We start from the raw sequence: 16,673 nt of genomic DNA, 5'->3' as shown, positions 1-16,673 counted from the left end.
AGGATTAATGGGAGCACAATAAAGCCACAGTGAACAAAAGGCAGAGAGCCGGAGAGAGGTACAGGAAGGAGAGGAAGTGATGTCACGAGGCACGGGCCAATCACAGGTATGAAGTCAGTCGGTGCAGAGATATAGAAGAGAGAGAGAGAGAGAGGGAGAGAGAGAGAGAGAGAGAGAGAGAGCGAGAGAGCGAGAGAGAAAGAGAGACAGACAGACAGACAGACTGCTCCCCGGATTACAGGCATGACTCATACGTTAAATGCCATCATAATGAATGCAGAGTGTGTGTGTGTGTTAGTTCATATTGTGTGAATAGACGTAGAGTATATTATAGCGTGTAGGAAAGTGTGTAGTGTATTGTGTGTGTGTGTACTCAGCAGTTACAGTATGCAAATGTGTGTTTGTGTGTGCTGTCATTCTGGGAACCGTTCAGGATCGCATAAAGGGAGTGTGTGTGTGTGTGTGTGTGTGTGTGTGTGTGTGTGTGTGTGTGTGTGTGTGTGTGTGTGTGTGTGTGTGTGTGTGTGTGTGTGTGTGTGTACAATAGAAGGCCGATGCGAGGATAAGATACCGCCTGACGCCCACTAACCGCTAATCACTTCCTCTTCTCCTGATTCCCCCCCCCCCACACACACACACACACACACACACACACACACACACACACACACACACGGCCTCCCGTGGTGCCTCCTCCCCTTATCCCCCCCCCCCACACACACACACACACACACACACACACACGGCCTCCCGCGGTGCCTCCTCCCCTTATCCCCCCCCCCCCCCCCCACACACACACACACACACACACACACACACACACCACCCCCCCCCCCCCCTCGAGCTCCTCCCCAGGGAGCTGCTGCCGTCCCGGTTCCAGGTCATCGGATTAACCCCTCTGGTGCTGAACGCTCACTTCAAAGTCCTGCTCCTCCCCCCTCTTCCCCTTCCCCCTTTACGTCTTCTGCATCATAGTCGTCATCATCATCATCGCCATCGTCATCACCATCATCGTCGGTGTCGTTGTCGCCATCATCTTCGCCATCATCATCATCGTCATCATCGTCATCGTCTTCTTCTTCTGTGCTTTTGCAGATTTCGGTCGGACGCGATCGGACCCGAACCCGAACCCCTAATGAGAGACGCGATCAGAGCCCGCGGGGGGAGAGCTCGCAGGCGTCCGTTCCCATGGCGATAAGGAGAGCGGGACCCAGCCAGGTGAGGACATTGTGACGTACGTCCGTCCGATAGGAGGACACACTCGGACACAGAGTGTGCGTTCCATGCGCAGTCCACACCGCTCCATGTCGTGTTCCGACAATGATTGGAGTCACACGTTTCTAATTGTAAGCATGGCTCACGAGACCCCCGTCATGTTGGGGTCCCCCGTATGATGTGGGGGTCACAGACTGTCTAACGCGGGGGTCTAAAGCAGCCCTGATGACCTGGTTTGAACAGTCTGCCATGTTGACCCCTCGATCTAATTACACTCTCTCTAGAACGGTGGAAAGAGTGATCGCCGTGACATTTACCCTCTCCAAATGACTCTCACTCAAACACTGCCCTTCAGCCTCTCTCTCTCTCCCTCGCTCCCTCTCTCACTCACTCTGCCTATCTCTGTGATCGTCTCCATCTCCCTCTCTCTCTCTCTCTGTCTCTGTCTCTCTCTCTTGTGCGCACACACTCCTTTTATGTAGGACATAGCGTGTATATAGATAGATATTTTCAGTGCCTCTGTCCCCAGGAAATTTCACTGGGAAACTTCCAAAGTACAGATTGCCCCATTTTCCAGCCACTAAACTGGCACAGCCCACCTCCCTCCCCTTCCCTGTCTGACACCGACACGGAAAGACGCCGTGACACTGAGAGACCACAGCGTTGATGATGCGTGGCGTGCGTGTGCGTCTGTGTGTTTGTGCGTTTGTGTGCCTGTGTGTCAGGACGACACATGAGCGACATCAGTCGCGTCTGTCACCCTTCCCGGTACACAGAGCACGCCGTTGGCCACGGGGTTGGTCATGTGTGTAAACCCTAACCTTGCGCCATGTGCGGTGAGTAGGCTAATTGAGCTCTTATGTAACTGTCGAGGAGTCCTTGGGGATGCACAGGCTCCCGCGACGTGATTCGTCACAGGGAGCGCCAATCAAAATTGCCGTGACCCAGAGATTCCCAAAGGGGCGGTTAATTGTGCCAGGATTTTTCTTCTTTTATGCTTTAACGTACTATTGAACAGGAAAGGCTTTGAAACGAGTCAGTTGGCTAAGATAGCCGTCTTGCGTTATCATAATCTCATTATATAATGTCATTATCCCTTCATTGCGTTTCGTTATTTTCCTGAGATAATGCCTTTCCTTTTCCTATCCTGATAATTGATTGCCTTTCTCTCTCCACGTCTATGGCTGTCATTAGTAGTGGCATCCCTTCCTCACATCACCAGTTGCCATGGTGCTGCAAATAAATGACGGTTCGCTTACAAAACCCAACCCAACCCAACGTTTAGGGAGAAAGAACTCAGGAAGAAAAAACCAAGACCGAATCATGCTGGCCTCATAATGCACTGCAAGCCTCTGAGTGCACTCTGCTCTTACCTGAAAATATTCAAAGTGCACACAGGCATGAACCCACCGTTCATCTCTCGACTCATGAAGTACCTGCAGTACATGAAGAACGACTTTATAACCACACCGTGAGTCACTTACTCCTCAAGAAGCTATTCACTCGGAACCAGATGTCCGCAGCCTAAAAAACAGCAAAGCATTCTGGGCTCTTTGCTATTCTCCGAGGCCCTCGGCAACAAATCTGCTCGCACCAAACACAGAGAGACGACCGACTGATCCACGTTCCACTCTGAGCCAAGCCCCCATCTTGGGTTGACGCAACAACACACAGCAGAGATGATGTGCAGAGAGAAGCCCTTCACACAGTGAACGACGCGTGGATCCGATCCTCGAAGACGGAACAACGGAGGAAGGGGACGACACTGAAGAACGAGGAGAAGAAAAAAAACGCAAGCAGAGTGCTTAACTGATTCTGAAGGGCATCAAAGGGACCGCGTAGAACGATAAGGGAATGGGGGGGGGGGGGGGGGGTTTACGGAGCCACGGTGTTGAAGACATGGAAACCCAGAGCCTTGGGGGGTCCTTACTGCCGTGGTATACTTCAGATGTTTACATGGAGCACAGGAGTGGGAGTCAAGTAATGAAAAAAGGGCTAAAGGAAGCAGGTGGCCGTGATAGAAGTTGACGAGAGGCTAACACACGCGCGGCTAGAGGCTAACCCGCACACGACGGGAGACCAACACACTACACACACACTACACACACACACACTACCACACACACGCTTAGACACACTTTTCTTCCTGTGTGACTGGGCTGGGCTGGTGTAAAACCTTTACTTCAGCAAAGGCATAAATTCGATAACAGTATTTAGCAATAAGCAGCCGTCGTATTCGATACACCATCAATCAGCCTCGGTTCTTGTAGTAGTACGCGTCGGTATTACTGATCCAGTTTTTGTTTGGCCTCATTTCCAGCTCTTCTGAGCCGCAATATCAAAAGTACTTTGAGGTAAACAGAAAAGCGTGTCATCTGCGAGGAGTGTGTACCGAGAGCTGGGTCACCCTAGATGACCGACACATGCTGGAGAGCTACCCAAACACAAGTGTCCCGGCGTTGCCCGGGTTCTGGGGAGCCGACATGCTAGTGGCTAAGCTAGGTCGCTACTTCTGTCGCCAGGGCCGGATCTGTTCCAGTTATTTGGCATGGAAGGGGGTTGATGAATAAATGAGGCGCGGTTGGAGTCGCTGTAGGGGTGGAGGACAGGGGGAACATACGAAGGCCTGTGAAATATTAAAAGGTGGAGGCTGCTGCTCCATTGCCGGGGGCCGTAGCATCGGATTGTAGCGTAGCGGGTCGTTAGCGGTAGCAGCCTGCGACCAACTGCCTTTTTCCCTCCATTTCGGTTTCCCTGGATCGACATGAAATGGTAAATGGTAAATGGACTGCATTTAAATAGGGTTTTTTTGTAACCAGTGGCCACCCAAAGCGCTTTACAATATTGCCTCACAATCACCCATACACCGACAGCGGAGTCAGCCATACAAAGGCAACAGCCAGCTCGTGAAAACAAAATAGGTTCAACACCAATAAATAATTAATACAAAAGTAGAATATATTCTATGTAATGGCACGTTCCTGCCATGGTTCACTTACATTTAGCAGATGCTTTTATCCAAAGCAAGTTGCAACCATTCATTCACACATTCACACACTGACGGCGGAGTCAATCATGCAAGGCGACAGCATTTAGAATTAGGAGCCTTGCTCAGGGACACCTCAACACTCAGAGCCAAGAGGCGCCGGGGATCAAACTAGCAAACTTCCGTTTACCTGAGCTAAGCCGTGGTGATACGGTTTATCGGTGCGACAAGATTTGACCTATACACATGATTATAGTTGTTGTTTCTCTGTGTATATAGGGTCGGAAGCTTCTCCACAGGGGGGATAGGGGAGTTTGAAGCCAGCTCATGAAAACGCTGGATGTCAGCAGTGTTTCGCCGTAGCGCTAGAAGTGGTGATCCAACCCCCGCCGGGACGCGACCCACAGCTAACGCCTGCCACACGGACACACGAGAACAGAGTCAATCCTGACGCGTTGAAGTCAACAAACAGCTCAGAGTCTGCGGGTGACGTCTCTCTCTCCACGTATGCGTTTGTGATGCTCTGGACTGTGAGTGTGAGTGTGAGTGTGTATGTATATGTGTGTGTGTGTGTGTGTGTGTGTGTGTGTGTGTGTGTGTGTGTGAGTGGTGAGTGGTGAGTGAGCGAGTGAGTGCGAGTGAGTCAGTCAGTCCTGATGCATCAGAGGCAACAATGAGCAGAGGGACCAGATGCAGGGGCTGCAAACCAGCCTGCGTCTGACACCCCTCTCTCTCCAGGACTACACAAGACCCCATGGCACCGGGGTCAGAGGATCCCTGCTGAACCCTCTCTCCGAGCGGGCCGGATCAGACGCCCGGTGCAAAGCCCTGCGCGGCAGCAGTAGAGTGTTTGTGTTTGAAGTACCTCCACGTGGGGAGTACGGCTGTCGAGTCAGGTGCTGTAAAGGCATCGGGCATTCACATGCACCACGTATGTATCTTTGTGACTTGCGTGTCAGTTAAAGCCCCATTATCTTGACCTCACCCATTTTTAAACTGACGTGGAATGGGAGAGGCGTGCTTCCAGGGAATAGAGGGAAAATTGGGGCACGGTTCCGCAATAAGGATGAAAACAAGATTAAAATGAATTCAATCAGGGTGAGAAGGAGTGGGGTTACAGAGCCCATTAGGAGCTGTGTAGAGGAGGGCCTGAGAGGGCATTATTGGACGGAGAGACGTGGGTTAGATAGTCCCCAGGGTTCGGCAGTCGCTGAATCAGCGCCTTTCTCACAGCGATCGCCGGCTTCACCTTTATGGACTCCCCGATAGGAAATCCATCTCCCCCCGACACTTTGAGACACACATTGTTAGCCAATCAGACAGTGACGTATTAAAAAACATTTGTCCCGCCCTGATCTATCTCTGGACCCCGACGACGGGGTTCCACCGAGCTAACGCGATCTCGAAGGCAATCCGATGATCACACTTCTGTGTGACGTTATTATCACGCAGTTCGATGGCTGACTCTGTACCGTACTGCTCTGTGTGACCTTGCTAATGCGCCGTCCAATCACATCAAACCCCCGATCACTCACGATGGGTCGTCAGATTCAGGCCAGTGGCGGTCACAAGGCTTGCTGGTTAAACGGCGAGGGGCTCATGTACAGTGAGGTGGTCGTGGTGGGGAGACAATATATGGGTGCAGGATGACAGAAAACCGGAGATTATGTTTGACTTCGTAAGCTGCGACCGCAGAGGGAAGCTGCTGTGCGTGTCAACGGTCTTAATAAGCGCGAAAAGGGTAGATCGATACGGGGCTTCACCTCAAACGATTCCGATAGCCCCGCTGTCTCCTTCAGATAGCTACTCACAGAGACGGAGGTTAATTAAGTACACACTAAATTACTTTGTTGTCCAAGTGTGTGTGTTTTAGTGAGATTATTTAGAGTTTGTGTGTGTGAGATTCTTTGAAGTGTGTGTGTTTGTGTGTTTTAGATTCTATGGAGCGTGTGTGTGTGTGTGTGTGTGTGAGATTCGATGGATCATGTGTGTGTGTGATTCTATGGATCGTGCGTATGTGTGTGTGTGTGTGTGTGTGTTTGTGATTCTATGGTGTGCGTGATTCTATGGGGTGTGTGTGTGTTTCTATGGAGTGTATGTGTGTGTCTTTCTATGGAGTGTGTGTGTGTGTGTTTCTATGGAGTGAGTGAGTGAGTGAGTGAGTGAGTGAGTGAGTGAGTGAGTGAGGTCATGATTATCCAATTCCCCCCCCCCTACACCCGGTGTGGGCGCCTCCCCCCACGGTGACCATCGGAGGTCCGGCCCGCGCAGAGAGAGAATATAGCTCAGCCCTCGCCTTCCCATTCATGCTCCCATTGCCTTCCTCCACGGCTACTATAAATACTGTACAGCCAGCTGTGCTTCTATTATTAATGCAGCGCTGCAACTCCCGGGCCTTCACAACCCCAACGCAGCGAATTCATCATCGCTGAGCAACCCAACAACACCCTCTCTCTCCTGCCCACTGCCAGGGCGACCGGCACGCCAAGAAAAGCCCTGTTGTGCGGTGTGTACATCCGAGCGGAGTCAGAGCAACGCACACAACGCCGAACGCACTCACTCACAGATACACACACACACACTCAGACGCACAATCTCTTTGACACACACACACACACACTTACTCATTCTAAGACACACACACACACACACACACACACACAGTCACTCACTCTAAGACACACACACACTCACACACACTCTCTCTCAGACACACAAACACACAGTCACTTTCAGACTCTCAGACACACAAACAGACACTCACACTCTCTCAAACGCACACAGACACACACACACACTTAAGCTACTGACCATGAAGACAGGCTTGCTGGCAGGAGGGGGAGTTAGGGCTGAGATATTGCATCACATCAGACCGCTCTGTCCAGATGACCGATCATTTATGCAACCGCCTGAACGCCGCCGAGATGGGATCTCCGCGGGTCCACGGCACCAACAGATTAGACCCCCACCTGATCTGAAGGCGCTGTCTTCGCACCGACAGAACGGACAACTGAAGGACTCGCATTTATTTGTCCACTCGCTTTATTTGTACAAATTTGACAAATAAAGATCGTGGCGATTACAATGTCAAACGCCAGCTACCACGTGCGAACAGCCAGGCACGTCGAAAGCTAACCACCCCCCCCCCCCCCCCTCCCCCCAACCCCCCAGAGGGAACTCATTTTCCCATCAGCCCCGGCGGCTGAGCCGCTAGACAGACAGAAACACGTTGCAGACGGAGGGACAGACGCCGCGGCTCGCCAGAGGTCAGCAGACGGCACAGTGCGTACATAAACCCCAACAGACTGACCCCCCCCCCCTTCCCGCGCACCCCCAGAGAGAAGCCCGGTGGAGGGGTCCGAAAGAGATGCCGGTCAGAAACGCAGACGTACCATGTGAGAAGGAGGGGTGTCGTACCAACGCTGAGACGGCGCCTAACCTCTGGTAACTCCATCCCCCCACCCCACCCTCGTCATATTCTCCCCGTCCCCACGTCCTCCGTCTCTCTGTCCCCCCGTTCAGATCAACGCCCCGTGCCGTCGCACACCCCCTCGTCATCCCCTCCCCTTCCCCTTCTGACAGTCAGAGCTAAAAATAGTCCCACTTTGATGATGCGCTGGTGGAAGCTGGGAGATCTCAAACATCAGCCCTGATCTTTTTCTGCCCCTCTCTGCGGCGCAATTAGCCCTAATAGACCGGGAGGGGAGTCACAGAGCACGGGGCTATCTGGACAAACACACACAGGGACACAACACACACACGGAATGACGTGCGCACGCACACACACACACACACACACACACACACACACACACACGGACGGAAGCACGCGCGCGGACGGACACACGCACAGACACACACGGCCACGCACACAGAAACGCACACACACACGGCCAAGATCCACTGCAATTAGCGAGGAGCCACATGTTGGCTGCGTCGGAGGGGTGGCAGGATGAGAGCGGCAGAGTGAGAATCAGTAAATCATGTCAGATTAGAGAATTAGAGACAAAAGAGGGACGGCGAGAGAGAGAGAGAGAGAGAGAGAGACAGAGAGAGAGGGAGAAGGAAGAGAGAGAGAGAGAGAGAGAGAGAGAGAGAGAGAGAGAGAGAGAGAGACAGTGGGAACCAGGGTTCCCGCAGGAGCCAGAGGAGCGGCTGAGTGGATGTATTAAACTCAGCTCTTATCACCTAACCCCTAGCACACAGCCACTCCAAACACCAACCCCCCCCCCCCACACACACACACAGCCACTCCACACACATCAACCCCACCCCCTACCATACAAACACCACACACACACACACACACACACACACACACACACACAGACCCCAGCCCCTACCATACAAACACTTGATACTTACACACACATGCATGTACACACATACAAACACACACAGCAACCCAGCCCCTACCATACCAACACAGCACACACACACACACACACACACACACACACACACACACACACACACACACACACACACACACACACACACACACACACACACACACACACACACACACACACACACACACACACACAGCAACCCCAGCCCCTACTATACGAATACCAAACACACACACACCAGCCCCAACCATACAAACACTACAACACAAACACACTCACACACTCACACACTCACACACTCACACACACACACACACACACACACTTAGACCGGGTCTGTGGGAAGCGGAGGGAAGGCGAGGGGTACCGAGCAGCGCCAGGATCAGCTCTCCGCAGCGAGGGCAGATGGGTAATTTCCTTTACGGCTTTCAGAGTTGGACCCGCCTTCCATTAGATATTGAAATGGAAGGCGGACAGAGAAACCGGACGTAAACGGAGTGATTTTATAAGGGCACCTCGGACACTTTACCGTGAATGAAATGAGCCCATTCACACACAGAGTCACACACAGAGTCACACACACAGAGTCACACACACAGAGTCACACACACACACACGGAGGGTCACACACAGAGTCCAACACGCGACGGGAGAGATCACTTTATCAAAGTGTGCGGCTCTTAACTAACATAGTTAAGGTGCCTTAACTTTCTTCCGCCGAATGTACTTTTCGCTTTTGCTGAAAGCGTCCGCTGAACGCCCTCAATGTAAATGGAAATATCAACTTCAGGATGTAGATGCTCTTAACTGAGTAAACCTTGACGAGGGATCAACCAGCGAGGACGGTGAGAGAGGAACGGTGCCGCCGAGGGGGTCGGGGTGGCGGACGGCCGGCCACGCCAGAAAGAAGGTGAGCGAGAGAAATAGAAAGAAAGAGCAGAAATTAAGGGCGAGAAAAGAAGAGAAGGGCCGCGTCAAAGTAGGACACAGCGCGGGGGAGCCTGACTGGCCCAGATCAGACGTTAACTGAGGGCCGAGAGACACAGAATAGAGAGGGAGAGAGGGAGAGGGCGGGGGGGGAGAGAGAGTATGAGCGGGATAAGAAAAGAGAGAGGCAGAGGAGAAAGAGAGAGAGAGAGGGATTGAAGAAGAGACCTCAGAGTTGCACAGCAAATATTGGAAGCCTAGTTAATCTGAAATACGCATCGTGATCGGCAGGGAAATACTGGCAACCGGAGAGAGGTCTTAGGAGCCTAGACTCTGGTCTTAGACGACGCGAGGCACTGGTCTTAAAGGATGTGGGACTGGTCTTAAAGGATGTGGGACTGGTCTTAGAGGATGTAAGACTGGTCTTAGAGGATGTGAGGCTCTGGTCTTAGAGGATGTGAGGCTCTGGTCTTAGAGGATGTGAGACTGGTCTTAGAGGATGTGAGATTGGTCTAAGAGGATTGGAGGCTCTGGTCTTAGAGGATGCAAGGTTCTGGTCTGAGAGGATATAAGACTCTGGTCTCGGGGGGTCTGAGGCTCTGGTCTTAGAGGATGTGAGACTGGTCTTAGAGGATGTGAGGCTCTGGTCTTACAGGATGGGAGGCTCTGGTCTGAGAGGATGTGGGACTCTGGTCTGAGAGGATGTGGGACTCTGGTCTGAGAGGATGTGGAACTCTGGTCTTAGAGGATGTGGTACTCTGGTCTTAGAGGATGTGGGACTCTGGTCTTAGACGATGTGGTACTCTGGTCTTCGAGGATTTGAGACTGGTCTTAGAGGATGTGAGGCTCTGGTCTTAGAGGATGTGGGACTCTGGTCTTAGAGGATGTGAGACTGGTCTTAGAGGATGTGAGGCTCTGGTCTTAGAGGATGTGGGACTCTGGTCTTCGAGGATTTGAGACTGGTCTGGGAGGATGTTAGACTGGTCTTAGAGGGAATTAGACTGGTCTAGGAGGATGTTAGACTGGTCTACCAGGGAGTTATACTGGTCTAGCAGGATGTGAGACTGGTCTGGGAGGATGTGAGACTGGTCTGGGAGGATGTGAGACTGGTCTCGGAGGATGTGAGACAGGTCTGGGAGGATGTGACAGTCTGTCTGGGAGCAGCCTCTATGTTGCATAACTCTCAGACATTTCTTTCAACTTCAGTAAGACTTCCAAAATATGTCTGGCAGTTCTCAAGAACCAATGTGTACCCTTCCTCAAGTGTTTATTTTCTTGAGACATTCAGACACCCAAAAGTAATTTCAAAGAGACGAAAGTCTAATTTAGAGTTTATAATCGTAATCACTTTTTTTTATTCAGTTCAGTGACTCATTCAGGTTTGCAGGGTGAATCCTGTAAGCCAAAATCACTGCATCAGGACAGCTGTAGCAAGGGTCTTTAAATAATTACCCTAATTAAAATAAAGTACAATTCATTAACCATGAATTAGCCTTGGTTAATGAGCATTAACTATGCGTTACCTAATGGTCTAATAATCATCTACTCATGGTTTTGTTAACTAAGACAAGGGTGTTCATTTTAACCAAGATATTAATGTATACATTTATCTGGATTAGGATTCTAACCCATTAACCCACTAATCCCTGTGCTACAGCTATGTAATAAGGCATATTACTGCATTGCATAGTTTAATTGAATGGTTAACTAATGCTCCCTTAGTGTTAAGTGTTACCAATTACCTTTATTCTATCTCGAAACCTAAAAACCTCAAGACACCATCTTGTTCTTGTGTCTATTAATGCACATCCATAACAACATTTAAAGAGCTTTTAGCCTCTGGCCTGTGGGCAGGGATCCACTGAATTAATACTGAACAGGAGTTGCATATCTTCCACAAGCATGGACCCTGAGCTTTGCGGCCAACTAAAGGTGGCTGCTTTGAGGCACGATTCTGTTTGAGGAAAATGGAGGAGAATTAACAGTATTTCTGGACCGCGGCCTGCTGAATGCTAATGCAGCGACTCGTGCGGAGAACTGCAGGCGCCCACTGGACCTTGACTCTGGGCACGCCAAAACAACCACGGCTCGTCTGAAATGCCAGAGATGTCAGCCTGGACTCGCGGTGCCGGAGTGGCCGCGTTAACCCAGTGAATCAGCAGAAGCTCTATCTCCAGCCAAACTAATTGAGCTCCAGGGGAATATTGAGCTGAGATGCGCTGTACAGGACTACATAATTTAACAGGCCTGACTTTTGGTTTTGTAATTCTGCGGGAAGAACGTGTTAAACCTATGAAGCATTAAAGTAACAGTTTACTCCACAATCCACCTCGGTCCACGACTCCATCCTCTTTCATAAATTACATATGAAGCGTAATACGTTCGCTGGAAATTGTTCCATCGATTACAATTAGGGGCTGTTTTTTCATGAATCCAGCAATCTTCTGCAAGCCATTGTGTTAAAGCCGTGAATCACCTGGATGTTACAGCAGCAGACTGTGGCTGTGATGAAGGTATTTCAGCCTCAAGTGCCCACTCTCACAGCCAGACTCGGAGCCCTCGCTCAAAACCAACAATGGCGATCCAGGCAGGTGGAGTCTAACACTGGCCATTAACAAAAGCACCGCGTTAGCCCGGTACAGTAGTGGTTTGGTAGCTTCTCAGCCTAGCTGTAGCTGTAGTAGCGTTTGCTAACACATCGCCCAGGGTGGTGCTTCCAAAGAGACAAGCCGGGATCGGTGACTTGTTTGCTGGGGGAACCTGTTGCTCCTCCTGGGTGCTCTAATTTGGGCCGGTTTGATCTGATTATCCGATCGAGTATTGCCCTGAGGCGGAGAGTGTGAGCAGGAAACGTGTGCACAGGGCTGGTGACAATGTCTGTGCGTGGGCGGAAGATGGCTACCACTATTTGCTGTGCTGGTGGAAAGAAAATATACACAAACACACACACACACACACACACGCACACACACACATATATATAAAAGAAAAGAAGAATATGTGAACTCGTTTTCTACATCGGTTTAGGAACACTTTGTTTCCGGGTATCCTGAAGTCATTCTTGTTGCGATGGTTCAGAACCACCTCCACGCTTTCCGGTCACACCGCCCTGCAGTGGAGCAGTGCGGTGGCTCAGCGTGTGATGATGTGTGAGCCTCACACTCCACACCCTCCTCCCTGTGGGCGGTGTAAAGCCTAAACCACACGACTGACGAGCAATGTGCATCAGTGTCCATCAAACCCTCACCCAAAGGTGTCTTTGGTGGGGACAGCGCTGTGTGTTCCTCATCGGTGTGCAGAAATCAGAACACATGCTGGCAACGTGAGCCCTTTCCCTTGCAGGAGTGGTGAGAACAGCTGGGCGCATGCATGCCGGCGCTGTTTGAACGCGGTCTGCGTGGCAGAGTGCCAGATGTGATCGTACCGGTGTGCATGAGAGCATGGGATATCTGGGTACTGCGTGCGTTTCGCCCGCTGCACGTGTGCGTGCAGGAGGCCGCTGAGGAAAGAGGGTGTCTTTTTCTTTGGTCTTCTGAACGCGGGCAAGGAGGAGCAAGGCATTGCCTCCGTTGAGGTATCTTGTCAGCCAGTTCACCACCAATACATGCACGCATGTTAATGGAGCTGTGTGGGTGTGTCAGAAGGAGTCTGGAACCATCTATTGAGCCATCTCTCTATCCATCATTATCCAACAACAATATCAGCATTTTGGTTTTGGTTATTTTCCCTTTCGTGAAAAGGCGTTCTTTTTTTCTCATTTCCACTCTGCTCTTCATTTGCCGATAATCCCCTGCTGTCTCTGTCTTTGACTCCCATTGAAGAGAATACAGTATTGAATCCAACAGCATCCGGTTGCATTCACACGAATATCGAATATTACTACACCAATGTTCATTCCAATACTGCAAGCAAAAAGGTATATCTACAGTGCTGTTCTATCCGCATTGCTGTTCTTTAACTATTACTGTTCTATCCACTAGCATACTGCTTTATCCACTAGTACTGTTCTATCCACTAGCATACTTCTCTATCACTACCGAAGTACTGTTCTATCCACTAGTACTGTTCTATCCTCTGGCATACTGTTCTATCCACCATCCTACTGTTCTATCCACTAGCATACTATTCTATCCACTAGCATACTGTTCTATCAGGGGGAGGCAGTTGGCTGGTAACCTGAAGGTTGCTGGTTCGATCCCCGGCTCCTCCTAGCAGAGTGTCGAGGTGTCCTTGAGCAAGAAGCCTAACCCTAGCTGCTCCCGGCGAGCCGGCTGCTGCCTTGCATGGCTGACTCCGCCGTCGGTGGTGTTGTAAAGCGCTTTGGGTGGTCAGTGGTAAGAAAAGTGCTGTATAAATTTAGTTCATTTACGTTTATCTGTACTGTTTTATCAGTATTGTTCTATCAGTACTGTTCTGTCCACTAGCATACCGTTCTGTCAGAACTGTTCTATCCACTAGCATACTGTTCTATCAGTACTGTTCTATCCACTAGCATACTGTTCAATCCACTAGCATACTGTTCTATCAGTACTGTTCTATCCACTAGCATACTGTTCTATCAGTACTGTCCTGTCCACTAGCATACCGTTCTATCAGTACTGTCCTGTCCACTAGCATACCGTTCTATCCACCGGCATACCGTTCTGTCACTACTGTTCTATCAACTAGCATACTGGTCTATCAGTACTGTTCTATCCACTAGCATACTGTTCTATCAGTACTGTTCTATCCACTAGCATACTGTTCTATCAGTACTGTTCTATCCACTAGCATACTGTTCTATCAGTACTGTTCTATCCACTAGCATACAGTTCTATCAGTACTGTTCTATCCACTAGCATACTGTTCTATCAGTACTGTTCTGTCCACTAGCATACCGTTCTATCCACCGGCATACCGTTCTGTCACTACTGTTCTATCCACTAGCATACAGTTCTATCAGTACTGTTCTATCCACTAGCATACTGTTCTATCAGTACTGTTCTACTCACTAGCATACTGTTCAATCCACTAGCATACTGTTCTATCAGTACTGTTCTATCCACTAGCATACTGTTCTATCAGTACTGTTCTATCCACTAGCATACTGTTCTATCAGTACTGTTCTACTCACTAGCATACTGTTCAATCCACTAGCATACTGTTCGATCAGTACTGTTCTATCCACTAGCATACTGTTCTAGCAGTACTGTTCTATCCACTAGCATACTGTTCTATCAGTACTGTTCTATCCACTAGCATACTGTTCTATCAGTACTGTTCTACTCACTAGCATACTGTTCAATCCACTAGCATACTGTTCTATCAGTACTGTTCTATCCACTAGCACACTGTTCTATCAGTACTGTCCTGTCCACTAGCATACTGTTCTATCAGTACTGTTCTGTCCACTAGCATACCGTTCTATCCACCGGCATACCGTTCTGTCACTACTGTTCTATCCACTAGCATACAGTTCTATCAGTACTGTTCTATCCACTAGCATACTGTTCTATCAGTACTGTTCTACTCACTAGCATACTGTTCAATCCACTAGCATACTGTTCTATCAGTACTGTTCTATCCACTAGCATACTGTTCTATCAGTACTGTTCTATCCACTAGCATACTGTTCTATCAGTACTGTTCTACTCACTAGCATACTGTTCAATCCACTAGCATACTGTTCGATCAGTACTGTTCTATCCACTAGCATACTGTTCTATCAGTACTGTTTTATCCACTAGCATACTGTTCTATCAGTACTGTTCTATCCACTAGCATACTGTTCTATCAGTACTGTTCTACTCACTAGCATACTGTTCAATCCACTAGCATACTGTTCTATCAGTACTGTTCTATCCACTAGCACACTGTTCTATCAGTACTGTTCTATCCACTAGCATACTGTTCTATCAGTACTGTTCTGTCCACTAGCATACCGTTCTATCCACCGGCATACCGTTCTGTCACTACTGTTCTATCCACTAGCACACTGTTCTATCAGTACTGTTCTATCCACTAGCATACTGTTCTATCAGTACTGTTCTATCCACTAGCATACTGTTCTATCAGTACTGTTCTATCCACTAGCTTAAGGAGTTACACCCCCCCCACAGTGGCTTCTCCACCTCCCGTTTCTTCCTCCATCCACACACCCCCACTCCCCTCCTTCCCCGTCATTAGGGTGCCTGTGTCGGGCACACCGTGACCGCACACACTGCCGCGCACACTGGAGCTGGTTATTGGATTAGCGGACGGACCACGTGACATAGGAGGAATTAACAGACATTCCGAATCAATGCAGTAAAACTTGAACGTGCAACCCCCCTATTGCCGGCGAACCACCACCACCACCACCCTCCCCACCCCTTAAACCACACACTGTCTTCTCCCGCACCACAGAAACACACAAACACACGCACAACACACATCTACACCCTGTCAGTCCCCAGCCACAGCAGCTCACTCCTGCAGAATCCCACTTCAATGTTAAGATCCCTGCACTGCGAAGCGTGCCAGCACACCCAACCCTTCCCCCCAACCCCATGCGTCCCTGCTCCCCCCCCCCCCCTCGTCCCTCGTCTCCCCCGTTTCCCGCGTCTCTCCCGTCTCCCAGCATGCAGAAACACAAAGCTCTCTTACTGTCTCAGCTGCAATCCCTGCTGGAAACGGCTCCTTCCCTCGGAGAGCAGGAGAGTGTGTGTGTGTGTAGGGGGGAGGGAGAGGGAGGGAGAGAGGGAGGGAGAGAGGGAGACAAGAGCGACGGGACAGGAGTGGAGGAGCGGGGGGGGGAAAACCTGGCGATTGTCAGCAGAAGAAGAGGAAAAAGGAGAAGGAGGAGAAGGAGACTGAGAAGGAGGAGGAGGAGGAGGAGGAGGAGGAGGCAGCGTGAGCAGGCGGGCGAAGAAGAGGATTGTACATGAAGAGCGCAGCAAGGCAGAGGTTTTTTGGGGGGTTCTTTAAAAAAGAAAAGGATAAAAAGCCTTCCGCTGCAACCCTGTGCTCCCCCCCCTCACCCGGCCCCCTCCTGCAGCGATCACAAGGGGTCCCGGGCTCCAGCCTGGACCCGGCGATGAGGCATCCTCCCTGATTCTCAGCCGGCAGCCCTCCAGAAGCTCTGTAGTAACACTTCTCTATTCGCTCGGTCCTGACAGCCTCTCTCTCTCTCTCTCTCTCTCGCTCTCTCCCTCGCTCTCTCTCCGTCGTATCCT

General features: G+C 50.3%; 1 protein-coding gene across 1 annotated transcript in view; it reads right to left on the bottom strand.

Moving 5' to 3' along the window:
* The window catches only part of shank1 (SH3 and multiple ankyrin repeat domains 1), a gene marked incomplete at its 5' end in the record, with an annotated part of 19,725 nt that extends 9,067 nt beyond the window's left edge, over positions 1 to 10,658 (bottom strand). The window contains 2 exons of the mRNA XM_079746196.1: positions 10,134 to 10,197; positions 10,512 to 10,658. Of these exons, the coding sequence (XP_079602322.1) occupies positions 10,134 to 10,197; positions 10,512 to 10,658 (211 nt within the window). The remainder of the gene's footprint in view (positions 1 to 10,133; positions 10,198 to 10,511) is intronic.
* Between the last annotated feature and the right edge of the window lie 6,015 nt (positions 10,659 to 16,673).

The sequence above is a fragment of the Pollachius pollachius genome, assembly GCF_949987615.1.
Source record: "Pollachius pollachius genome assembly, chromosome: 11".
NCBI classification, from domain to species: domain Eukaryota; kingdom Metazoa; phylum Chordata; class Actinopteri; order Gadiformes; family Gadidae; genus Pollachius; species Pollachius pollachius.
Note: the sequence above shows the minus strand (reverse complement) of the source record. Positions and strands in the feature narration are given on the sequence as shown.